This window comes from Dermacentor silvarum, chromosome 7 (assembly GCF_013339745.2).
Source record: "Dermacentor silvarum isolate Dsil-2018 chromosome 7, BIME_Dsil_1.4, whole genome shotgun sequence".
Lineage (NCBI taxonomy): Eukaryota > Metazoa > Arthropoda > Arachnida > Ixodida > Ixodidae > Dermacentor > Dermacentor silvarum.
The window spans coordinates 139,126,450-139,152,366 of NC_051160.1; the positions used below are offsets into that span (position 1 = coordinate 139,126,450).

At 44.4% G+C, this 25,917-nt stretch overlaps 1 protein-coding gene, 1 long non-coding RNA gene and 1 pseudogene across 2 annotated transcripts; 1 reads left to right on the top strand and 2 right to left on the bottom strand.

The window, feature by feature from the left end:
• Positions 1 to 598: 598 nt before the first annotated feature.
• Positions 599 to 1,727, bottom strand: LOC119457344 (bromodomain-containing protein 4-like). Its single transcript, XM_037718961.2, has 2 exons — positions 1,440 to 1,727; positions 599 to 1,226 (listed from the first exon to the last, which is right to left on the bottom strand). Exons 1-2 carry the CDS (start codon positions 1,493 to 1,495, stop codon positions 833 to 835), a joined length of 450 nt encoding a protein of 149 aa, XP_037574889.1. The 5' UTR covers positions 1,496 to 1,727; the 3' UTR covers positions 599 to 832.
• A 2,987-nt stretch (positions 1,728 to 4,714) lies between these two features.
• Positions 4,715 to 10,152, top strand: LOC125946993 (uncharacterized). Its single transcript, XR_007468052.1, has 3 exons — positions 4,715 to 5,025; positions 6,200 to 6,303; positions 8,334 to 10,152. It is a non-coding gene; the product is annotated as an uncharacterized LOC125946993 (long non-coding RNA).
• A 2,781-nt stretch (positions 10,153 to 12,933) lies between these two features.
• LOC125947227 (uncharacterized) lies at positions 12,934 to 14,617 on the bottom strand (annotated as a pseudogene).
• Between the last annotated feature and the right edge of the window lie 11,300 nt (positions 14,618 to 25,917).

Sequence of the window (25,917 nt, forward strand, 5' to 3'; positions counted from 1 at the left end):
ACTTTTCTTCCTCAATGATGACAATAATCTCATAGCTCTGTGTACCAGGCCCTGTATTGATGCTCAATCACTACAATAAAAATTATTTTGCACTTGTTATACACGTCTTCTGTGTGATACATACTGCATGTGATACAACTACATTGACTATTTTTGTATTTGCACTACAAGTTTCTGAACAGATGCCTGGCTACATGTGGGTTCCTTTGTTCAGTCATACTAGGCTAGGTAAATATATCCAAAACCGATACAAAATAGGGGCTTTAAATTTAGCCCACGCTACACAACATATGCTTAGCCCACACTGCAACATGTAAACTTGTTGCATAATGGACAGCATTTGAATAATCAAGGACCCCAGATTTTTTTTCAATTAAATATTTATTCATCAAGAAAAAAAGGAAAGTCACTAGAAAAATTTTAAAATATACAGAACACCCTGCAACAGATAGCAAAGAACAAAGGTATAACACGACAATTAAATGGCACAAAAGAATATATAATAGATGAAAAGGAAGAAGTTATATGAATAAAAAGGCAATGCAACAAATAACAGGAATGTTATAATTTAGATATCAAGGAAACACTAGACGACACAGCAATTAAAGGCACAAGATAGCAATATATGATAAATGAAAAATAACAACTTATGTGAATGAAAAGGTGTGATGAAATAAATAAAATGAATATTATAATTGAAATATTAAGGAAAGACTAGACGACACAACAATTAAAGGCACAAAAGAGCAATATATAATAAATGAAAAATAAGAATTTATATGAATGAAAAGGTCCGATAAAATAAATAGAATGAATGTTATAGTTTAAATATTTACAAGTCATCAGGAGCAGGGTGCTGCTGCTGATGCTGCTGTACAATAACATCTGCCACCTGCTTCATAGCAGTGACAGCCTCCTGATAGATCGCCATGACCTCGTTGTGGCGCCTTTCTCTATTCTCTTCGGCCTGTTTGAGGTAGTTTAAAAAACCCTCTATAAGCACCCGGTTTGGGTCCTGTCGGGGTCGCCTTGCTGAAGGGCCCTGTGGTGGTTGCTGGGCTGGACTGGGCTCCTGTGCTGGACTGGGCTGCTGTGCTGGACTGAGCTGTGGTGATGGACTGCCTGGGTGCAGCTCCATCACGTCATCTGCTGTGCTGCCCCTACTTGTAGTTGCCTGGGGACTTTCGACAGCTGGCGACTGGGGGCTTGAGGCAGCTGACTGGGCACTGATGGCAAAATACTGTGGCCTAAGTTCATTTGTTTTACAAGATAAAGGGCATTCTGCACTGAACGACGAGCATGCAAGCATAGTAACTTATTACCCATATCACTTAATTATAATAAGGAAGAGGTGCTATTTAGGCATGGAAGGTGATTATTGATGGTGGGCACACAATGTATTTCCAGAAGAAACAAAACAGAGAACAATTGTAACTTGCCTCAATATTCGTCGACGTCCTGCCCCTGCGACATACACAGGGTTGAATGAATGCATAGTCTCGAAGACCTCAGCCAGCTGCCTGAAAAACCGAAATCAGGGCTAATTTTGTAGAAGCTTTTCATTGGCACACTGCTTTTCAGCATTTACCTTCATAAAAGTCGACGGCTATACAAATATAGTGGACTCATTGGCATTAACATGAAATCTGGACCATTTGATTCACTTCCTTTTTTAGGCTCCAAGTGGCTACAAAATTCAACTAAATATTTACATTTAGCTCATAGAAGCAATATCATAACATCAGGAAAAAAAGAAGTCACTAGATAAATAAAAAAATATGCAGAAACCCCTAAATCAGATAACAAAGAACAAAGGTACAACACCACAATTAAATGGCACAAAAGAATATATAATAAATGAAAAGGAACAATTTATATGAATAAAAAGGCATAATGCAACAAATAAAAGAAATGTTATAATTTAGATATTAAGGAAAGACTAGACGACACAACAATTAAAGGCAAAAACAGCAATATATCATAAATGAAAAATAACAATTTATATCAATGTAAAGGTGTGATGAAATAAATAAAATGATATTATAATTTAAATATTAAGGAAAGACTAGACGACACAACAATTAAAGGCACAAAAGAGCAATATATGATAAATGAAAAATAACAATTTATATCAATGAAAGGTGTGATGAAATAAATAAAATGAATATTATAATTGAAATATTAAGGAAAGACTAGACGACACAACAATTAAAGGCACAAAAGAGCAATATATGATAAATGAAAAATAACAATTCATATGAATGAAAAGGTGTGATGAAATAAATAAAATACACGGCTATACAATATAGTGGACTCATTGGCATTAAGATGAAATCTGGACCATTTGCTAATTTACGATGCACTTTAAAATTCTTTTTTAGGCTCCAAGTGCATGGCTACAAAATATCACGGAAAAACAGTTTTTAAACGATGTAGAATATATAGCTTGAACGCTCAGCCATGCGAAAGCATTATTTTGAATTAAGCCAAATTACCATGCATGGAAGTGTTTCAAAAGTTTTCTCACTCTTAAAGTCGCAGGTCTTCCGGTCACTGCTAGACATACAGTTATGTTGCTTCGTTGCCCTGTACTTCTTCTCCAGAGCTCTCCACTTATTTTCGATCTGAGTAAAGGCCATATTACAATTAAATCGTTCATTGATTGGTTTAGTCAACATCTCCCACACCTCCCGTTTAAATTTTTTGCGGTTTCTTATGTCGGATTGATATTTTTTAAAAAGCTCAATAAGAAATAAAACTCTGGCCTCAGGCCACAGCTCTTCTGCCCTCTCCTTCGAGGGACCCGGGACCGGGACCGGTGCTGGAGCGACCGGGACCGGTGCTGGAGCGACCGGGACCGGTGCTGGAGTGACCGGGACCGGTGCTGGAGTGACCGGGTCCGGGACTGCAGCTTCTGTCGCCTCAACTAAACGAACTGCCACGCCGCCTGCAACAGCAAAACCACGCTGCGCTAAGATTGAGAAGCTACACGAAAAACAATTTCGCAATCGTGAGAGGAATAGCTTATAACTATACCTGCGGTGATGTAGAGCGGGAGGCCGTTTTCAATGATGGGAAATCCATCACCATCCAAGGCCTGAAAGATCTCCGTCTCTTCACCTCCGATGAGCACCCGTTGAGACATCCTGCAACGTACGGAGCGAAGTGAGCAATGAATCGGAAGCTGCGACTGCGACTTTTTCGCGAGTTGTAGAAAAAAAGAGGAGGATACCACCACGTAAACGTTAGATACAGGAAGAGATACCACCACAGAAACCGCAAAAGGCGCCGCAACGTAGAAGAAGCGCCTATAGCTGCAACCTGCGAGAAACAAATCACATGTATATACACAGGACGCCCCGAAAACGGAAGGAAACAAGCGTTGACTATACAAGTTAAAGGTTCGCCGCCTCGCCTATCGCACTTTCTCACAAGTCGGAACGCAGTTGCGAAGATATCGGCGATACGCGCGCGGTGAGAAAACGCCACACGCGTGAAAATGATCGTATCACCGAAAGCCACAGCTCGCAGCGACACGTCGCTCGCCGGCGTTGTTGAGTTCACGGTCTCTCATTTTATTTTGACAAGATGCGGAAAAACAGGATGTCGGTAAATTTTCGGCACCGTAACGTGTGGGAATGAGCGTCTAGAACCTGCGCGGGATACGCACGACGCCGATAACATCCACACGATAGCGCGGTGCGCTGTTCACGGGTAGAGGCTTTACGGGACACACACACACACACACACACACACACACACACACACACACACACACACACACACACACACACACACACACACACGCACACACACACACACACACACACACACACACACACACACACACACACACACACACACACACACACACACACACACACACACACACACACACAACTTCCATTGCTTGCCGCCTTCGGTATCGCACCGCCTCGCAAGGCGGTACTTTGCGTTAGAACGCCGTAGCACCCGAAGTAATGAAAACCGAAGGTTAGCCAGCTGGCTGAGCGAGGTTAAGAGGGAGCTTTATCTCGCGTGCTCCTATCTAAAGACATGTAAAAGGCGAATTCGTTTTTTTGTCAACCACTGCACCGCGTTTCTGCGTTTTTAATTGAATAGGCCGCGTCGGAGTTGAGCGCGAGCTAAAACTTCCACTTAAGCGCCCGCGCTGCAATCCGTCAAGTCCCCACAAAGATGGCGGCAAGCGCGCATCGCCTCTTTTTGTCGTCTGCTAGCCAGAGAACTTCCAGAGAGCAGCCAGAACAAAATCGTCCTGGCTGGTTCTGGCAGCCCGCGGGTAGCCAGAAGCGTCCAGCCCGAGTAAAACGAACGCGCGGCGGAAGTGCGTCACGCGGTCGGCGGAGCAACCCGAGAAAAAACGAAGGCGCGCTGGCTGGCTCTGGCAGCCCGCGGGTAGCCAGACGTGGAAAATCGAAGAGGCCCAGTATTGTGCTAATTGTTTGTTTCTTTGAAATAACTACTTCTAGCAAATGAACGTAAAATTTCAAATCTCGCGCCTATATCCTGATAATTGTCCTTAACAACATGGCGCCTGCAGTAATCAACAACAGCCTTTCGTTTATAGTTTTAAGATAAACCTTTGTGAACATTGCGGTTTTGTATAATTCGTACTATATATTATTACATTTAATATTATAAAATAAGAACGTAAATATAGTAGCAATTTTAACGAAGAAATGGCAAGAACTAGTCTGGCGTAACGTCTCGCGTTTTCCTTCTGCCTGCATTGGCGGCGTACTTGCGTTGCGATTGCATCATTCTTCTCGGAGCCGAAGTGAACTTGGAAGTCGCGTGTTTGCTTTAGTTTTTTTTTTTTTTTTTTGAAGTGCTGTTGGGGCTGGGGCTGCGTGATCGTCACAGGCGTCCTCCAGAGTGCCCACCGATCGTAAAGTCGTACGTACCGCAAGCTTTGAACGTCTGTTTATCGCACCATCGAAAGCGGCGACGCAAAAGGCGCGATGTGCGCTCCGGTGGGACCAGAAGCTCCTTTGTCTCGTAACGGTAAGCAAACTTTTGTTAGCGTAGCCAGCATGCTTAGTGTGTATTGCCTAAGAATCATGAACGCTATGTTGAGAGATGTCAAGAGCAGACCACGCCGCGAGGTTGCCGTTTTGTTTGAAGCACTTGGCCGGCCTGGCGAGGCAGGCGACAGCCTTGCGCACCGGCAGCTCAGTAAGCGTTCGTGACGGGCTAGCAGTAGCCTGCCCAAAAGTGAACCGCAAGCGAGCTACTCCGAAAGCGAGTATCCTAGCTTCAGTGCAGTAAGCGCAACGCCTGTTAGCAGTAGCGCGGCTACAGGCTATTGTTCAGGGCTGATATTTTGTGGCGATGCCTTTCCGATGCTAATGCCTCTTCGCGCTTTTCGCGCTTGGTCAGTGGTCAGAGTGACGGTCCGCTGGTGTTATCAACGGGATCAGCCGACCGTGAGCGGTGGATGATGAGACTAGTATAGAATAAAGCATAAGGCATCGCTACAAAATACCGGCCCAAGTTGCACAGAAAGCAGCTCAGATTGTTCAAATCGTAATGCGGAGGTTTTCGACGGCTGGTGTCTATCCGAAGCCGGTGAGGATTCAGAAGAACGGTTTTCCAATGTATTTGACGCTGACGTGCAGGACACCGCAGAACGGGCAGGCAGGGAAAGCACTAGCAGCTAAAATTTCGTAGCTTCGCTTGCAAAGTAGGCTCTAGAATGTAACATTACCCGCAGGTTCCTGACACCGCTTCTCTGACTTCTAAGAGCACACTGGTGTTTCCGGAATCTTCCAAAAGATGCTAGAACTAGACCCCCCGTGGGACTGCCGAGGTATGTGTATGTTTAGCCTTAAACTAGCCTAAATTTCGTTTATAAATTAGAAGAAAATTAGAGCACGCTTCCACTTCAAATGCAGGTGTTTTGCAGCTGCTGTTTGATAATGACAAGATCAAATGTAGGTGGACTGTGGTTGGAGTGGCAGCATGCGTATTTTGCACATTGTATACATCAGAGCATTTGGAGCACTGCCAAATTTTTTTGTGTGATCTTGTTTATTGGCTGAGTTGTTAAGGTGATAAAATCGTTTTGCTATGAAAAAGCTCGAGATGTAGTAAATTGCTTACTGTGTCAATAAATAAGTATGTTTGATTTTGAATGCGGGTTTTTTACATATAATGAGAAAATCTTTATTTAACATAGGTGCTGCCCAGACTGGCCATGAGACTAGCGAATTTGCTATAGAACAGCCTATCTGGGAGTGGCTGCGTCACGCTCCTGCCAGGCACAGAACTGCCATTGCCAAGGTAATGTGTCTTCATATGTGTTGCAATGGTTTAAACATTTTTCTCATTTGAAACCAGCTATGACAGGCATTCCTAGGATACGAAAGCAGATTTGAAAAAAAAAACCTTTCTGCATGTTCACTGCAGCAGCAATGAAGTATTTTTTCTAACTGAGCAACATGGCATGAGTGTGGCTCACACTCAAGCTCTCCGGTATTGAAGTGGAAGCAATTATCATACAATTGGGTGGGTAGGTAGTTTGAAAACTTCTTTGATACAATTTCACAAGATAACTGTGTAAGCTTCCTAGCAAAACGTACACTTATTATCATTTACACTAGGCACTGTCGAGTGTAGCCGTGCACTTGAAGCACCTTTTTACTATATTTTTTGCCTGTAAACTTGAAGCGTAGGGAAAAATTTAAAGGCGGCTAAGTATCGTGCAGTAAGCTGTGGAAGGGACGAGTAGTGTGATGACATAGAAGGATCGCTTCACTGTATATGTCAAGGTACGTTATATTTCAGTTTGGCAAGTTGACAGCAAAATATTGGGTGAAGTGATAAGTTTAAATATTAGCAAGGTGTACGGTGTGGATTCATTTAGAGCAACAATGACGCTAACGATCATAGGATAAATATTTGTCTAGCAGTGAACTTATAAAGCCAGAAATCTCGTACCTCTATTTTTTGCTTTAACGGGAGGTTGTGAACATTTAAACCCTAGAAAAAGAACTTGTAAGCATTATAGTGTCCTAAATAATATACTGCATAGCTTTTGTATCAACCAGCCTCCCAAAAACCAAAACTGGTTCTAGAAAACCTGTAGTAGTGCAATATTGAGAGTGGTCTGTGGCTTGCCAGTGTTTCTTTTTTCAAAATCTGGAATCAAGTCGATAGTATCCTGTCAGTACTTACATATACAGGGCGTTTCAATTTAGCTGCACCAAATTTTAAAAATTGCCTGTGGCAGATAGCACAATTATAATCCTTGATCTGAACACTCGATGAGGCGGCCATTACTTCCACGAGAAATCAAAACGCCTAATTGAATTCGTGGAAAAAATCAGTGTTGTAAACAATGTGTTGGGTACATCGTGTAAATACCACTGACATACAGGGTGTTTCATTTTAGCTGCATCAAATTTTAAAAACTGCCTGTGGCAGATAGCACAATTATAATACTTGACCTAAACTACTCAATGAGGCGGCCATTACTTCCACGAGAAATCAAAATGCCTAATTGAATAATTAACATAATTCTGCTAATTAACTTTTCAATTATTTTATGGCACATCTTTCAATCTACGAATTACAGCCGCTGAGTTTGCAAGGCGATACCACTTGGAACGAATTCTCAGGACTGAACCAGTTTCGAGATATTAATTTTCAAAGTGTCCGACGAAATTCATGGGCGTTCAAGTGAAATTTTTGAGGAAAACGCTGTTTTATGCATTGAAGCAAAGTTAACTGGAACGCCTATGCATTTCATCGGACACTTTGAAAATTAATATCTCGAAACTGGTTCAGTCCTGAGAATTCGTTCCAAGTGGATACGCCTTGCGAACTCAGCAGCTGTAATTCGTAGATTGAAATATGTGCTGTAGAATAAATAACTGAAAAGTTTATTAGCAGAATTATGTCATTAATCAATTAGGCGTTTTGATTTCTCGTGGAAGTAATGGCGGCCTCATTGAGTAGTTTAGATCAAGTATTTGTGCTATCTGCCACAGGCAGTTTTTAAAATTTGATGCAGCTAAAATGAAACACCCTGTATGTCAGTGGTATTTACATGATGTAGCCAACACATTGTTTACAACACAGATTTTTTTCCACGAATTAATTGCAAGTAAACCGCATATATCAATGAGTATGTCATGGTGTAGAAAATTTAATGAGTGCAAATGTGAACCTAAAGTATCGATAATTTTTAACACGCGTAATATCTTAAAATTGTGTATAATTTTTTCCTCACCACGGTCTGTGTTTAAAGTTATTAGCTCTCGGCATTTTATGTTAAACTGTTTGACCTTGCTTGACCATGCTTTCTGCAGGACTGTGCCACTGAACAGCCCGGATATGTGTGACCTGGTCCCCTCGGCCTGTTGTACCTTCACCTATCACCTGCAGCATCTAGCTTCCAGTGTGACCATGCTTTCTTCAGCACAGTGCCACTGAACAGCCCGGACAAGTGTGACATGGTCCCCTAGGCCTGCTGTACTTCACCCATCACCCATGGCGTCTAGCTCCAGTGTGCAAAGTTGTCCAAAACTGCCAAGTGCTTTATGATGTCACCAATGTGCCAAATGCTCTAGTACTGTTATGTGCTCCGCCACTCTGCCATGCGCTCTCCACGTCTCCAGTATTTAAAGTGTCCCATCGCGTCTCCATTTGCGAAGTGTATTACCAAGTCACCAATGTGCCAAGCACTCCATATCTGTGTTATGTGCTCCGCCGCTGTGCCGAGTGTTCTCCGTTTCTGCAGTATACCAAGTGACCCATTGCGTCTCCATTTTACCAAGTGCTCCAATAGTGTCAAATGCTTGACCACGTCTGGAATATGCCATGTGCTCCACTGCTGTGCCAAGTGTATACTTTGTAAATGATATACATGTAATAAGTTCAACCAATAGCTGTACTGCATAACTTATACAGTTGGTCTTCACATAGACTTCTATGTCAGTATGTACACATATTGTAGTTGTGTTACTGTTCCTGCAGAATAGATGTGGGTCAACATGTTTTTTTTTCTTCGTAGAAGGTTACAGCGCGGAAACAACAAAGACAGGAGAGGCACACAAAGACCACAGACACAGTGCCGACTTTCAACAAGAATCAGCTTTTTGAAAGTCAGCGCTGTGTCTGTGTTCTTTGTGTGCCTCTCCTGTCTTCGTCGGTTCCGTGCCGTAGCCTTCAACGATGTTCAACCAACAAGCCCAATTGGTTACTCTGTTCAAATGTTTTTGTACCACTCGGTACCTTTGTGCTGTTTCCTATATCAAGTGCCCAGCTTGCTATGCAACTGCCGAGACTTGTCACGCCAGCGTGCTGCTGCCGTTGATGTCATCATTGCGAATACAGCATTCATAATTAAGAGCACAAGTTCGGACAGCCCAATAATATCTTTAAATTTTAATTTCATTCTAATACATAGAGAAGATTGTGCTTGTTCGTGTATTTCTACTCACATTCTGCAGATATCACAAGGATCATGCATTGCGTTAAAAGTTTTACTCACAGATGTGTGCGTCACTCCAGGAAGTTTGTAGTTTGTGTATTTCTAGTCGCATTCTGTGGATGTTGCTTCGACCAACTTTCTAGTCACATTTCGCAGATTTTACTTGCACTTCTATTGATTTTATTGTTTTACTTGCACTTCAATGTCTGCATTTTGACATGGTCACAAATATATCTGAGAAAATATTGAGCTTGATGCTGCCAGATGTAAGAGTTGTGTGTTCAAAAGAACTCTTGTTAGAGTCCATGCTATTCATCGCTTCGACATTTCAGTTCTTGCTGTTCATCTTAGTATTTCTTTTTTTATGCAATATTGTCTTAGCTGCATTTTGCGTATGGTATAACACGGATTCTTCAGCGAGAGCTTGAGGTATACTTTGCAAGGGTATGATTTAGGGATTTAGTGCTCTGTGTTATTTAGTTCTATATTTTCTAAGCAACCATATCCTAAGCTTATGTATGGTGTCATTTTTGCTGTTCAACATAGCTTTCATTTTGTTAAACACATCCTCAATAAAAGCTTGAGGTACTCCTTGATGATATACACGTGTGTTTTAGTTCTATTTTTTTCTTTGAAAAGTTACTTTATTATGTGTTATGTTTGTTCTAAAATAAAGTTTTGCTGTGGAACCAATGTTTCAAGGCTACTATCATTTTTCTATCGGGTGAAAAAGACACTACACGATTGCCACACATCCTGGGGAATGTATAAAATTACATCTTGGTGACGTATTTATAACGTATTTTGGCTCAAAACTAATATCCAAACAATGTAACGAATGTCCAGGAATTACATCCATATAACGTCTTTTCAACATAAAAAAGAGGACTTTTGACAGTACCACCTACGTTGATTTTACGTAAACTAGATCTATTTGAACCTCTATTAGAGGTATTGAATATCCAACTGAAATATATAATGGACATCCACGCAATGTTTGTGGTTTATAGGGCACACGCACCGCACAACGTGTCTATACCTTGGTACTTGCCTCTGTACATCTTAGTCCGCAATACTCCCGTCCTGGCTTCAAACAACAGAGCTTCCCCTAGAACTATCATAGATATTTTCTTTGGCAATTTCTTGCTTAAAAGTTCTGTATGTTCCCAGTGCTGATTTCGTCTGCATCCCTGTTTTCGACAGACCCCTCTCTGTTTCTTTAACTTTTTTCTTAACCGCTGTTTCCTTGTTTGCACCCCTCCTGCAGTCCAAATATTTGATTGACAATTTTCTGGTCAGCTTCCTCCATTTTGTGTCAACATTCCTCATGTACAAATAACTGAAAACTCTCCTTGCCCACCGCTTTTCAGCCATTTCTCTCAATCGCTCTTCAAATTCTATCTTGCTGCCAGCTTCCCTGCCCTCAAATGACGTACATCCCTTGTCACCCTGTACTCCTTGATTTGGTGTATTTCCGTGTGCTCTTATAGCAAGCCTACCTACACCTCGCTGCTTAATTTCCAACCTTGCTCGAACCTCTGATCTCATGCACAGGACCGCATTGCCGAAAGTCAAACTAGGGACCATCACCCCTTTCCAAATCCCTCTCACCACTTCATACCTATTGTAATTCCACAGTGCCCTATTTTTCATCACAGCTGCATTTCTGCTACCTTTAGCCGTTACATATTTTTCATGTTCCGTTAGGTACTCAGCCTCATTGTTTATCCACTCTCCAAGATATTTGTACATATCCACTACCTCCAGCGTAACCTCCTGTATCTTATGCTCGCTGCCCTGATTATCATTAAAAAACATGACTGCCGATTTTTGTTTACTAAACGTCAAACCAAAGCTATCTCCATCTTTACCACAGATGTCCATTAATCTCTGCAAGTCTTTATTGCTGTCAGCCATAAGTACAGTGTCATCCGCGTACATCAGTCCTGGTAATGACTGTTTAATCCATTCTCCTTGCTTGAAAAAGGAAAGGTTGAAGCCAAGTCCGCTCCACTCTAATTTTTTCTCTAATCCTTGTAAATACAGCATGAACAACAGAGGTGACAGAGGGCACCCCTACCTAAGCCCCTGCTGTATCTCTATAGGCCAAGTTAGCTTGTTTTTCCATTTTATAAGCACCTCGTTACTTTTATAGATATCTTTTAAAAGATTACTTACTCCATCTTCCACATCTAGAGTACCCAGTATCTTTCACAAATCCTTTTGGATTACACTGTCATAGGCTCCCTTGATATCCAGAAATGCGAGCCATAGGGGCTTGTGTTCCTTTTCTGCTATTCCAATACACTGTGTCAATGAGAACAAATTATCTTCTAACCTTCTTTGTTTCCGGAACCCATTTTATATTGTAGTTCCCCCAGCACCTCCTCGCTCTCCACCCATGCCTGTAGTCTCTCCTTTATAATCTGCATCACCACCCTGTAAACGCCATTGTTATGGGACGGTAGTTGTTTATGTCGGCTTTGTCTCCCTTTCCCTTGTATATCATGCTCATCCTGCTCAGTTTCCACCCGTCGGGAGCTTTACCTTCCATTATCGTTTTGCTCACTGCCTCTCTTAATGCTTTCTTATATTTTGGGCCCAATGTCTTTATTAACATAATTGGGATTCCATCAGGACCTGTCGACGTGCTACTAGGAACTCTCTTCTCTGCCCTTTCCCACTCGTTTTGTTCAAGTGGAGCCACTACACTAACCAGTCTATCCTCACCAGATTGAGCACATGCTACGTTTCTTTAAAATTTTCTGTCATCATTGTCCTTATATGTTCCATTGCCTCATCTCCTTCTAGCCGAACACCTTGAGCTGTAATTATAAACGTCTGCTCTAGGCTAGTCTTATTACTCAAGGAGTTGAGATGTTTCCAAAGTTTCTTAGCTGCTTTTCTATCCTTTTTGTTTGCTTCTGACAACCATTGGGTTCCCGTTCTAATCTTCTCATTGATCAAGTGGGATGCTTCCCTTCTACAGTTTAAGAAGTTATTCCACTTTCTGTCTACATCAGCTTCTGGTTCACCCCTCTGCTTTGAATATCTGTGTTCCCTGGATGCTTCCTGACGTTTCCCTATGGCCTTCTTAACCTCCTCATCCCACCAGCTCTTGGGTTTACGTCTTCTGTTCCCTTTAGGCCTGACTCGTACCTTAGCAAGCTCTAGCTCAAATAGCCCTGTTAAATTTGCATATGTCCATTCTGTTTTAGTATCCTCTGAAATTACTTCCTCAATTTGTTGGGTTGCTATTTCCCGCTGCTTTTCTGAGTAAAATATCCCACCTGGTTGTTCATCTTGTCTCCTACGTACATCCATTTCTCTTCTAAAACTCACCTTAATACGTTTGTGATCCCTACCTAGACTTCTGGAGCCAGATTCATCTATGTTCATTACCTTTAGCCTATCATGCATCTTATGTGACATTAGTGCATATTCTATCGTCGACTGCAGGCTCCCTACCTCCCGTGTTATGTGCCCTTGGCACTTCTCAGTACTGTTGCATACAATTAAGTCATGCCTTTCACACATATCCAGCATCATGTTGCCTGTTGAGTCTGTGTACACGTCCATGTCTTCTATGTGTGCGTTCATGTCTCCTAGTATAATGATCTCGCACCCTCGTCCTAGCTCATTAATGTCACTTGATATGCATTCCAGCATTTCTTGTTTTCCTTTTTGGCATTTGCTCCTGTCCACAGGTGCACAAAGCCAAGGAGTGTCTGCTCTCCTGCCACTTTTCCTTTTAGCCATAAATGTTCCTTGCATTCCTGTTTGACCCTTCGCCAATTCATACTTTTATGAATGAATGCCCCAATTTCACCCCTTTTCTGCTGCCATTTGTTCTATTGCAATATTCCCATGCATAGTCAGGATTACAGGGTGGTTGCTCCACGTCCCCAAGATGTGTCTCCACAAATCCGTATACTATCAGCTTTTCCTGCCTTAGTTGCTCATCTATCTCCTTCCACTTCAGCCTATTCCTGCCACTTTGCATGTTAATGTAACCTATGTCAGAATAACCTTGCCCCTGGAGCTTACGTCTATTTCTTCTCCTACAGACTACGTTTCTTGAATCTTGGGACCTCTCTGGGTCCGTCTTCGTTTACACTGGTAGCCTCGGGGCTCTGGGTCCCCCAAAAAAACCGTAGCTTGGCGCCCTATCCTACTACCTACTCTGTTGCCCGTGGCACCACTATAGTGAATGCCATCCTGTGCAAAAGGGTGGGAGGCAGATTCGTACACGTCCCGGTTTACGTCCTTTACGCCGTACCCAAGTGTTCGGCTCAGACCCCTAGTGACCCGGTTAGCCTCAACCACACTCCGTTCCATCCCGCTAGCCTGGCCCTGGACCTCTGGGATTGTGCATATGGTCACATGCACACTCACAGAGGCTTCTCTGAGTTTACGCAACCCAACCTTTAAATGCCTCTTTAGGTTCTGGCTCCTTCCCTTCAGCACATCCTTGAGACCAGCATGGATAACGACGAGATTTTCGTGCTCCATGTTGTCCCATACCACCTTCTCAGCTTTTGCCATTGCGTCAACGATGCACTTCCCTAACTGGACCTCCACCCTTACCCGCTCGTCTGCCTTCACTTTTGTAAGGACTCCCTCCTCAACCCGCGCTACGTTGGAGTCTCCCACCACCAGGACCCTTCGCTCTACACGTTCGCCTCCCGCCTGGGATTACTGTCCTCCAGTTCGCGCAAGCTGGTTCTCCTCCCGCAGTGTGCCACTGACACGCTGCGACGGGCTCCCTGCCGCTCGTCCCGTCCCACCCGAAGCCTGCCGCGCTACCTCGTTGTAGCGTTGTGGAACCCCCGTGTTGCTGCCGGCTACAGCCCCTAGGTGTCCCTCCCTGCTTTCATAGCATGCCTCTGCCTGAGGCTCCGCGCTGTCCCCGCCGCCCGCCTGACGCAGCTCCGACCCGGGATTACGCGCCACCTGTGCCATAAGCGCCTCCACCCACTCTTCCAGCACGGCCCGCTTTTCCCGTTCTTCTTATAGCTCGCCAGATATTCGCTTTACCAGGTTGGCGTCGGCCCCCTCCCTGCCAAGCAACTCGCCGATCCGAGTTTTGAGCTCAATCCGCTGCTCTTGCTCCACCTTCAGCTCCCCTTTGAGCTCCTCCACACTAGCTGCCCATTCCCCTTCCACCCGCCGCACAGCCCCCTTAAATCCTTCACACGACCTGCATGCGAAGCTAGCATCCTCAGAGTCGGATAAACTTGCGAACTGCGTCTCGTCCAAATAGCACCAACGTTTGCACTCCTCGCACTGTACCAGCTCGCCATCACCCCTGACTTTCCTAGCCTGCCGCGCCATCGTCAGCCCGACCACCTAACGAGAAAGCCCGCCAAAATACCTGAGCAAAGCCCCACGGTAAGCCCTACGGCAATCTCGCTCTCCGGCTACCTCCACTAGCTTCCCTTAACACGGTTTAAAACTGCCACCCTACACTGCTTTCAACTATGCAACACGTGCGTCACTACCCGCTTCCAAAAAATACAACTGTTCGTTACTAGGGTGCTATTGCAAATTAGAAGAACCATCATAAGGGTGTAGCTCCCTATAAAAACCATCTTTTTCAAGGGTGCTAGGGAGTTAGTTATACACTCAAAAAAACCCTTAGGGGTGTAAATTATTTTACAGTGCACTCGTCATGCGTGTAGCTCGGGAGCCCAACTCTGACTTCCCTTTTCAAATACATGTAGCACGCCATAAAAATATTTTACGACACAACCGCTGGGCTCATGTGAACGAAACTTGTCGCATGAGAAAGTGGAAGCGACTTAGGAAGCAGACATTTCATGTAGTACATGAAATACAATGCACAAAACTAAGTAAGCGAACATTTCACGACTCAGTAGCTGAACGCCATACCGCAATCGTCTAAACTACAGAAAGAGAACAACATATGTAAAGAGGAGAAATATGATACATAAATGAGAAACTGTTGCCTTGTGTGCAAAAGTGATGCACGCACGTGAGCAGTATACTTTACTGAGGTGTACTGTACATGAATTGTCTTCGCCTTAGTTGTGTTTGCGGAATTGCCGTTTCGCATTCTATTGCTGAATTACGGAGTAGAAAGATTGAAGGGTTTCCGTCTTGTGCACTTGACTTTTCAACAGTGATTGTAATTAAAATTAGGGCATACATATACTCCCGCTGATCCAGCCACTGCGCAGTAGCTGCCGAGGAAAGCGATTTTTCTGCGAGCCGCGGAGCTGAGCTTTACTGAAATAAGTCGACAGGAGTGCCATTGCTCCTGCGGCGAATTTGTTCCGGGGGGCGGGAATGCACCAGAAAATGCTAGCCGACGGGAATAACGAAGAAACACTGTAGGGGCTGCATGAAGCACGATGTGGTTATGACGATTGTGGGTGTCATGCAGAAGAAAAAGAAAAACAAACAAAAATGCAGCGTCGACAGGCGTTACCTAAAAGTAAAAAGCGTGTGAAAGCTACAGTACGGTTATTAGGTGCAGCGTAGCGAGGTCTTCCGGATTCGTAAGATTGGGGGGTTGTCCGAGAGCCAAGCACTCGTTGATAGCACATTCAATGATTGTGTAAGGGCCGTGCATGGCTGTGCGTAGCTTTTGAAGCCCGAATCAGCTGTCGCAGTCTGTTAACGCGCGTTACACAACTGCCTAGTGTATGCGAAGTGTGCTGTTCAGATATATGTACATGGGAAAGTGCGCTAGCGAGCGTGTACGTGCGAGATAGCTTGCTGGCCACTTCGCGACCACAAACGATGAAGTTGGCTTCCCAGAAGGTATCGTGGCGTACACTTGTAGTCTTCGCGATTCACATCAATGCAGCGGACGTTGCTCACACGTTTCACGCGTTTCCGTCGCCCGGAGTTGTTGCCGTGTGCCGGGATCGCGAGGTGGGTGCTGAGGTGACCGCCGCCAACAGTAATGGTGCGGCCTCACAGTCGGTGGTGCCACTTCGCGATGCGTGCCGGTATGGCGGTGATTGCGGTGTTGACTGAAACGAAAGAGAACGGCGCAGGATGCTGTCATGTTTAAATGCAATTCAATTGCCTCGAAATGCGCTTTGCGTAGCCGCGAACAACGCGGACGCGCGAAAACGGCTGGCTTCCAGCATCCTGGCGAACGTAGGGTGCCTCGATGCCAGCGCCGCCGTTCAGGGTGGTGCCATCCTTTGACCGCCCCCGCCCCGCCGCTTTCTCGCTGCGACGCCATCTTGAATCACAGCGAGCGGTTGCGATTGCTTGGTGCCGGTGCTTAGTTCGAGACACAGTGCGCGCGGATGCTTCACTGACGCTTCTGCTTGCTGGACAGTGTTCAGCCGCATGAATGACAAGCTTGTCAAGTGCATCGAGTCGACATGACGGATCGACGCGTAAAGGGCTTCGTTGTTTACGCTTCCCCCGAGACCCAGAGCGAAGGAAGAGATGGGAAGCCCAAGTAAAGCGGTATCACTGAAAGGCAGCGGATAGCTCCTACATTTGCGAGGTAAGTGTCAAGAAAGTTTCGACTATCGCACCGTGTTTTTCATTTAAATAAGAAAGTATTTTCTAATCCTCGCTCACGTACCTATACGTTCGCTCACGAACTAAGCACTGCACCGATGCTGTCTGAGTAGCCTATGGTTTGCGAGCGCGCGTCGCAGAGGCTTTTGCCGTTTTGATCGGCGCAGTCTATGCGAGTAGTACCCTTATTTTAAGGACTGACGAAAATGCTTCGCAGCGAAATAGTCTTACATTAGCTACAAATCTTCATGTAAACCACCTATATTACTTTTTCACGGGAAGCACACATCGTGTCTCTTGTTTCTCTTTTTTCCTCAGTTTCTTTTTTCGCTACTGGTTATTTGGTACTGAAGAACGCAGTGCTTCTTCTGGGGAGAGCGGCTGTTGTGTACGTGGCAACCGAAGCATTGTGATTTTCTGTGATTTCTCAGCAGATATCTTGCGGATCTCAGGTTGTTACGTTATATAGCTGATTTTTTAGACAGATATATTTGTAGTGTGGTGCTCGTAAGCCGATGGTCACTCGTGCTCATTCCCGATCGTAGTGGGTACTGTGACGGTCTTTAAATACCTGTGCACGGTATGCCTAGGTGTAGTAGAGTTAAGGGGCATCATGGGACCAAAATGTTTCGGCGCTTTCTGGCATGGTGTCTGTTGTAGCCTGTGCATTTCTTCGAAACATGTGAAGCGAGGTAATACAGCATTACTTCTGCAAAAATTTATTTTTAAGCACTGTAATGGGTTCTATGTATTTACAAGGCAACTTTTCATATCAATAATCACTTTTGTTGTTTTACTTGTACTTAGAAACATCTTGAAGAGGACCAGTACAAAGGAAATCGACTGGATGGGCGCCGTCTGTTAAAGTCAACAGCCCTACATCATCATGGACTATATTTTCGAAGTGAAAAACATTGCTAATCTGTATTTGACTGTCTTAGTTTCATTTACGGTTTTTGTACGCGATATGTATGCAGTGTTGTTTATTTTTTCAATGTAGTTATCAGTGTTCTAATGGTGATTTATAATATGTTCTGTACTCGCCATCGATGTGTTTGGCTGATGCGACGTATTCGATGGTAGCTGATGTATTCTGGCTGGATATCGATTAATATTACCCGCGGTAGCGTTTTCTTGTTTGTATTGTTTTCGATTTATATTGTGTGTAATAAGGTTGATGTACTCACTTGAAACCCCGCCCCCCCCCCATGTAATGAATAAATAAAAAACCTCTCCCTATCCCGAATTGTGTGTGTCGAGCCTACCTTGCGAATTTTTTTTATCTCGTCTTTCAACATAACCTTCATGCGCCACACAGTACATATAATTTTTCATGTACATATCTCTTTCATGATTGACTGTACTAGACATTACTAAGTAAATGTATTTTGTGCATCGTTTGGTTCCTTGTGTTTACTACGCAAGTCTGACACTGAAAACTTACGTTAAATTTTTCTCTACAGCGCTAACTAAACCTTATTTTCTTATCGCAGTTATTTTTACACCAGCTTAATCCTGTCAGCACACAGTTTTGTGGGCAAAAAAGGCAAGATTGCGCGTAGATATCGTCAAATAATTGCAACGAACGCGAAGAGCACGCGCAACGCAAGGGAAACTAACCGCCGTGCGCGAGTGGCTGGCTACGGTAAGGGAGGCGTGACGTGTAAACCAAAGTACAACAGCGAAAAAGAAAAACTTCCACACACAGGGGGTCGCAAACCTTATATACCAAGCATCGAAGCGCAAAAAAATAGTGCGTATTTTAAACATACACACGACATATTAAACGTGATTGAATTAGGCAACTTGGGGCATGTTCCCGGCGCCATACATTTACGTCTTCGACCTTCGACGAGTTAACGGCTATTGGTTATAAAGATGTGCAGATGCGATACCAATAAAAAAATCCTCCTCAAGGCAAAGCACTTGGAAGTGCGCCGCGAGTAACACTATTTATGAAAGCAAGCGTAGCTGAGTCTGAGCTCGTGTGATTCAATATGGCGGCGCCAGCGGGGTTGTCTCCACTAGAATATGGTCGAGTGGGACGAGCGGCTGGGGCGGCGCATGCTTTGCAGTGAGGCGCCCGACGTGGAAAAATAGTGGGGCGGCGCTGCGGTCGAAGTGGATTGGGCCGCATCAAGGTCGCGCCGTTGGAAACTGCTGGCGATACTGCTCGGCAGGGTCATTCGTACTACTTCGCGCGCTGGTATTGGCGTTCAGACTGATCAAATGGGGTTCATAATTGCATATGACAATGCCTTAAGAATAAATTCCTTTCCTTTCTCTTCTTTATTTATTTTTTATTATTTTGCTCGGTGATTGCGCGTGCATTGCGGCCGCAGTGTCGGCTTTCATTCTACTATGTTCTCGTACGGTTCCCTTTGGAGAAAAAATATTTGTCTCAGTTCTTCAAGCAGCATGTACCTCTCATGTGTATTGTTGCGCATACAGTTTTCTATCAGTAGGTCTTGCGAAACGCAGACGAAGCAACATATGTAGCCTTCCTGCTTGCCGCTTCAAACAATTGTAAAGCATATCTGCCCCATCCGGCGCCTTGTACTTGGATTTACGGGAAGCATTGGTATAGATTTAATAAAAAGGAGTAAACTGCAGTGCAACATTCCATTCAAGTTTCCGCCTTTCTCACGTAACAGAATGCGGAGTAATTGGTACTGGGTCATTTATTGCAGTCGGACCTCGAGCGCCCAAAACGGCTTTAGTTAGCCATACTTTGAATTTTTTTTCCAGTTGATACTTCAAAAAAGAAAAAAAAAAACAAAGAAAGAAAGGCTGCGCGGTAGCCTAATTAGTGCCTATATCGTGGATATGGCGTAGCGCTGCTAAACTGGAGCTCGCGGGTTCAATCCAGGTCGCGGAACGCGGGTGGAACGAAATGGAAAAAGGCTCGTGTACTTCTATTTAGGTGCGCGTTAAAGAACCCCAGGTGGCAAAAACTAAACCGGATGCCTCATAATCATATCGTGGTTTTGCCACGTAAAACTCAAGAATTTGATTATATTAAAAAAGGAAAAAACAGGTGGCTGCGTTCTTCGGCTTATTTCTGAGGATGTAAACAACATCAATTATTCTAGAGTCGGATTTCCGAGCAAAACATGTTATCCTTATCCTATATTTCATGCGTAAATGTAATGCGGTTCCCAAATGTATGACCGCTCATGCTCTGCAGCTTGTATATTATAAACGGCTGCGTTCAGTTATCCGGTGCACTATCATAACGACCATAATGAAACAATTGAAGGAACGGCATGTCCCACATACACGTAGAGATATGTGCAGATATGTTGCGTTCGTTGAAGAAGATAAGTGTGGTACCAAATGGGGCACTCAGTTTTAATGGGTTGCAAACATGGTGAGACTGTCAAAAATTCTTGTCTGAATCAAGTTAGCAGATTTACAGGCTGCCCCAAAACGGGGCGTTTATATTGAATGAGAGCTAGGAACTTGTTTAGCAGGACTTATTAACACCCGTCCGTTAATTCTCTCAGGAACTGCGCCTCTGCGCAACAGCCACGACTCTCCGGCAGCAAAAATCATTCGGAATAACAGTCCTCACTTGCATGCAGTCACTCACCTTTGAGATTTCAATAGTGCTGTTATGCGTTACATTCGAACGGAAATGACTATTCGGCGTCGTACAGTATATATCAATAACACTCGCACGCACGCACGCACGCGCGCACGCGCGCGCGCACACACACACACACACACATGCACGCACACACATCTTTCTTCTTTCTGGGGTTTTACGTGCCCAAACCAGTTATGATTATGAGGCACGCCGTAGTGGAGGGCTCCGGAGTAATTTTGACCACCTGGGGTTCTTTAACGTGCACTACAACGCAAGCACACGGGCGTTTTTGCATTTCGCCTCCATCGAAATGCGACTGCCGAGGCCGGGATTCGTTCCCGCGATCTCGTGCTCAGCAGCGCAACGCCTTAGCTGACTGAGCCACCCCGGCGGGTCCACGCACACACATACACATTATATATAAGATGGTTTTGCCTGCTATGAATATTATTTCTGCGAATGAGAGTTTTATTTCTAGTATTCACTAATAAGTGTGTTTGTTACTGCAAACACGCGCGCTTATTCCGGTCGGGAGTTCTCACGTTTTCAATTATTGCATTTAGAATACCTCTTATTTTTTTTCCCTTACATATATATATATATATATATATATATATATATCGTAAATATATATGTCTATGTACCCTTTGATTTCATTACCTAGAAATACATTGGTCATTGTTCGCGCCACGCCGTTAATAAACCTGGTTTATTTCACTCTAAGATTGCTTTCTTCGATCATTGTCCCTGATCAATATCCACCAACAAGAAGCGCGTGCAAAATGACACGATATCAATAATAAAATTTTCTTACGTAGCCTTCATGGTGCGGAGATACCAGTTACTTTTAGAGGACAGTGGTAAGAACAGCAGTTCACCTGGCTAAAACTACATTTGGCACCGGCCGTAAAGAGTCATGGGGGCACCGAAGTAACTAAACCATTAAAAAAATGTACTGCACAGAGGTTCTGCGAGAAAAACTGGGCGTCCGCCAGCGTCCGCGTAGCGAACGCGCGCTCGCTAGCAGACGACGCGCTTGACAACGACAGCAAAATTGAAGATGTCGCGTTGTAAAATCTATGTCTCAAATATATATGTTTGGCACAATGGTGCAAACATAAAGTTGCGGTTGAAATAAAGCGCTACTTTAAGAGCGTACTCATGGACGCGCTAGCAGATGTAGTCAAGGACGCGCTAGCAGATGTAGCAGTACCCTCTGCTAGCACATCAATCAGACAAGCCCTCAGAGATGTCCATATCCATTGTCGATTATGTCGTCTATATAAACATTGCAAAAGGTGCCCAAGTATGGTTTCAGGATGTCATTCATGATCTTTTGAAACCACGCTGGGGAATTCTTCCATCCGAAAGGCAATCGGTTACATTCGAACAAGTCGCGTAACAAATGCGGTGTACTTTTTGGTCTCCTCGGTCAAGGGAATCTGCCAAAAGCCTTTGCAGAGATCGATCCGTGAAAACCAGTGGCAACCACCAGTTTCATCGATAATAGCAGCAATTTTTGGCATCGGGAAAGGTATTAATTCTGTTTGGCGATTTAGAATCCTATAATCGGTACAAAGACGAAAAGTGCCATCGTCTTTAGGAGCGATTTGTTATAGGCGAAGAAAACAGTGAAATTGATGGTCGGATGATGTCGGCGTCTAACATTGCTTGCAGCTCCTTTTTCAACCAAGCCCTTTTCTCTCTTGACATATTATATGGGCCTTTCCGAACCACTTTTGTCTGCGAGTTCAAAGGGAACTGCATGTGACTTACCTGCCTGAATATAAGAAAAGCATATTTCACTTCAGGAATGGTGAGGGACATCTACCACAGTCATGAAAAAGGTATGATCAAACTGGAAACATGCATTATGGCTGCATACAGCTGTGCATCAACTTACTGGCTCAACTTGATGCTGTTATGTTCCCGTGGATGTAGCTGCTTCACTTTAAGGTTGACTCATTGCTGTGGCATCGTCCTTTGCAAGCGTCTGCAGTTAAAGAATAACCCACCAGATATTTTTAAGGTCCAACAATAACATTTGCTGTGGAATGCATTTACACAACCTTTGCAGAGTCATGCAAAAGACCTCACATGATCTGTGCATGCTTTCCCTACACACCGCATCTCCTTGTGTAGAAAACTGTTTGATCTAAGTGTGCTTGTAAAATACACATACAGCTAATTGAATCTCGGGGGAAATGGAGCTGTAGTAACTTTGCAGTGCATGTTTCACACAAAAATATCAAATATATAGCTGTAACACATACATAATGTAATGTAATGCCCCCTCTGTAATGCCTCCAGGCCTTCAGGGTACTACTAATAAATGAATGAAAATGATGTTCACTCCTGTAATTTAAAGTAAAACTGTTATTTCATCTCAACTGTCATTTGCCTGTTGTTTAAAATATGTCAACCAACATCATATCTTCTGAAAAAAAAAGAAAATGATATTTAGCCTCAACATGGGGAGTGATTGAACTTTGCAACATGATGTTTGAACTTTGCACTCACAAGCCGAGTTACTACGAGCAGAATATTCTCTACAAAATTATTGTTCTTGGCGACTATTGCAAAACTTGGTATGTTATGTGACGACTAATCTTTCATGGTTTCTTCAATTAATTAGTTCTATTGCAATTTTGATTGTTTTCAGCCACAAGAAATACATACAAAATTCAGTCAATAATAACTTTTATAGCAGGAGATGTAATTCTTCGACAATAAATAGTTTCACATCGTAACTTTTTAGGAGTGTACGCTAGCTGATAAAAGTACTTTAAAGAGAAATAAATGTTTAACACTTAGTGGGAATTATGACAAAGTTGGAAAAAAAATGGTTTGAATAGTATTGCACCACTATTTCGTCAGTTATAATTCACACGAGCACCGTAGTCACTAACGATCGCGAATATTGCTGTTCCATTTTCATAAATAAAAGAAACGTTCATTGTGCTTACCTATGGAAGGACAGGCCATCGCGCCGATTTTCTGTTCGATTAGGGCATCTTGGCACAAAACACTTCATCACGCAGGTGCGCCTACTGCTGACGGGAGTTCTCGCCGGTACTTCTACTAAGAGGCCGAAGACTTTGAGCAGATCTCGAGCAACAGTGTCGACTGCGCTACGGGCCGGCACGGCCCTAAATGTGTTCGGAGTCTCTGGCTCGCCAGTCCATCCTTGGGCACAAGACGGGACGCATTTTTTTCCTGTAGGGACAGTCGCTTCGGACCCTTGTACGCTCGCTTAATCGCGTGCACATTTTGCGGGGGCGAAAGGCATCATTGTTTCCCAGAAGACGTCGTCAAACGCAACGAATCGTCGTCGGAAGGGCGGCTTGGTTGCCTTCACACGTTTGCAGGGCGAAAGGTTCCCTCGTTCCCCCTGAAACCACACTGAAACGCAACCAGTCGTCCTTGAGGTGGTCCTCCCGGGTTGTTCGGCGCAATGCCGGTTAACCGACGCCTTCGTTCGCAACAGCCTTGGCGCCTGTCTGCTAATTAGGCGGCGAGACTCACTGCTTCACACACTCGAATTCCGTTACTAACCTCGGCGTACGTTTGCCACGCCGAGTATGTGCGCATATTCCGAAACCCCCGCAGCAGACGAAACCGAAGCCACCGAAGCGAGCCGAGTAAAATCTACCGCTTGCCTATCACGTGAGGGCCTATTTCCCATGATCCCATTCCTTTAAATTTTTTATGACTAGGCTTCAAGATTGTCACGTGACGCTCCCTCCTAGTTTTTTTTCCTTCCTCCATGCGAACAAGACTGTCTGTCGTGGAACCAGTGTTGCCAGGTCCGACGAGGCCTGTTTGCTGGTTGGGTGGAGTAGACTTAGTTCCTTCCACCCTGGGGGCAGGAACCACAAGCGACAGCTCGCTGCGCGCGGGCTGGGCAGGTGGCAGTAGCCGCTGCGACGCTGCCCCTTGACGCGCCGCACCAGCATAAGTGGTTGTGTGGAATGGTGAGCACCTTTTGCGTGCTTCCCTGAACGATATGTTTTCATGGACTTTCAGTGCTATAATTTCCTTCTCTTTTTTCCAACTTGGACAAGATGCGCTGGATGCTCACCATAGCAATTAACGCAGTGAGGTGTGGCCTCGCAATTGTCTGAGGCATGACCTTGTACTCCACAGTTAGCACAGGTGAGTCGACCACGGCAGCTCTGCGAGCCATGGCCGAATCTTTGACATTGGTAGCAGCGCCTAGGGTTTGGTATGGAAAGTCTTACGGCTATCTTTGTGTATCCTGTTTCAATGCTTTCTGGCAAAATGCTCAATTCGAAGGTGAGTATCAGGTGTTTCGTGGGAATCAGGTGTTTCGTCTTTGTTGTCCCGCCGTGACGTTCTGCTCCTTCCATCCTTCTAACAATTCGGTTTCAGATATATTCCGGAAATAGCGTATGTACGTAAGAGTTCTGGCTACGTTTACGTTCTGCGCATGCGCAGTTTGCCGCACGCAACGCTAACGCTAAATCCTTGCGTTTGCTGTTTTCCGCTATACTAAAACTCCCTAATAGTGCATTGTGCTGTTTCCTTGTTACAGGCATCAGGAAAAAGTTGGCCACAGCTTCACGAAGGGCGGGATGCAATGCTATTCTGGAATGGATGCAAGCCATCACCAACCACCTGTACTGGTGTGCATGCGCTTGCGGTGGCAATGGGGACATGCTGGTGGCTGCATGGAGGAGCATGCTGAATCATGTAAAGAACATACACGGACATGGTGACCTGTACCCCCGCTGTCTCCACGGACAATCCCGCCGCATGCAATGGCTCACTGCTCGTAGGCACAAATAATCAAATAGCACCAAGGATAGGTGCAGCACATAGAACAAATGCATATGCAATGCCTTTTCTTGTCAGACTCTCCAGCCTACAAGAAAATGGAGTGTATTGTGACGGCACCGTTGTTGGTGAAGGACATCCGCCAGCTGTCACCATCTGTGCAGAAGTATAGCCTGGAGTACTTCCACAGTGTTCTTAATGGTTTCACACTAAAGTCCACTGCGTTCACCTATGAAGGCATGAAGGCCGGTGAGTCTGCATAAGCTAATGTTCTTGCAATGACACTACAGTGGATTTCTAATGCTCTGGGAAACTACTTTTCTACTACACTGATTGCAGCGCTACACTTCAATGAGAACTCCAAACAAGACCAAGTAAGGAGCTGTGACGGCACAGAACAGTGGCGCATAAAGACTTCTAAGGTCAGGCAAAGCACCTCGACGGCGTGTGCACTGGAGACAGCTGCCACATTCGGCAAGTCAATTTTCAAGTGCTTCTTGCGCTATGCTTTGCCTACTATTCCTATATATTATGCAGTAATGTTAGTAAAAAAAAGGGGGGGGGG

Bases quoted from the DNA above. Each gene is read 5' to 3' on its own strand.
- LOC119457344 (XM_037718961.2), bottom strand. From the start codon at position 1,495: ATGCATTCATTCAACCCTGTGTATGTCGCAGGGGCAGGACGTCGACGA. The intron at 1,227-1,439 runs GCAAGTTACAAT...TTTTGCCATCAG, and splicing joins GGACGTCGACGAATATTGAG to TGCCCAGTCAGCTGCCTCAA.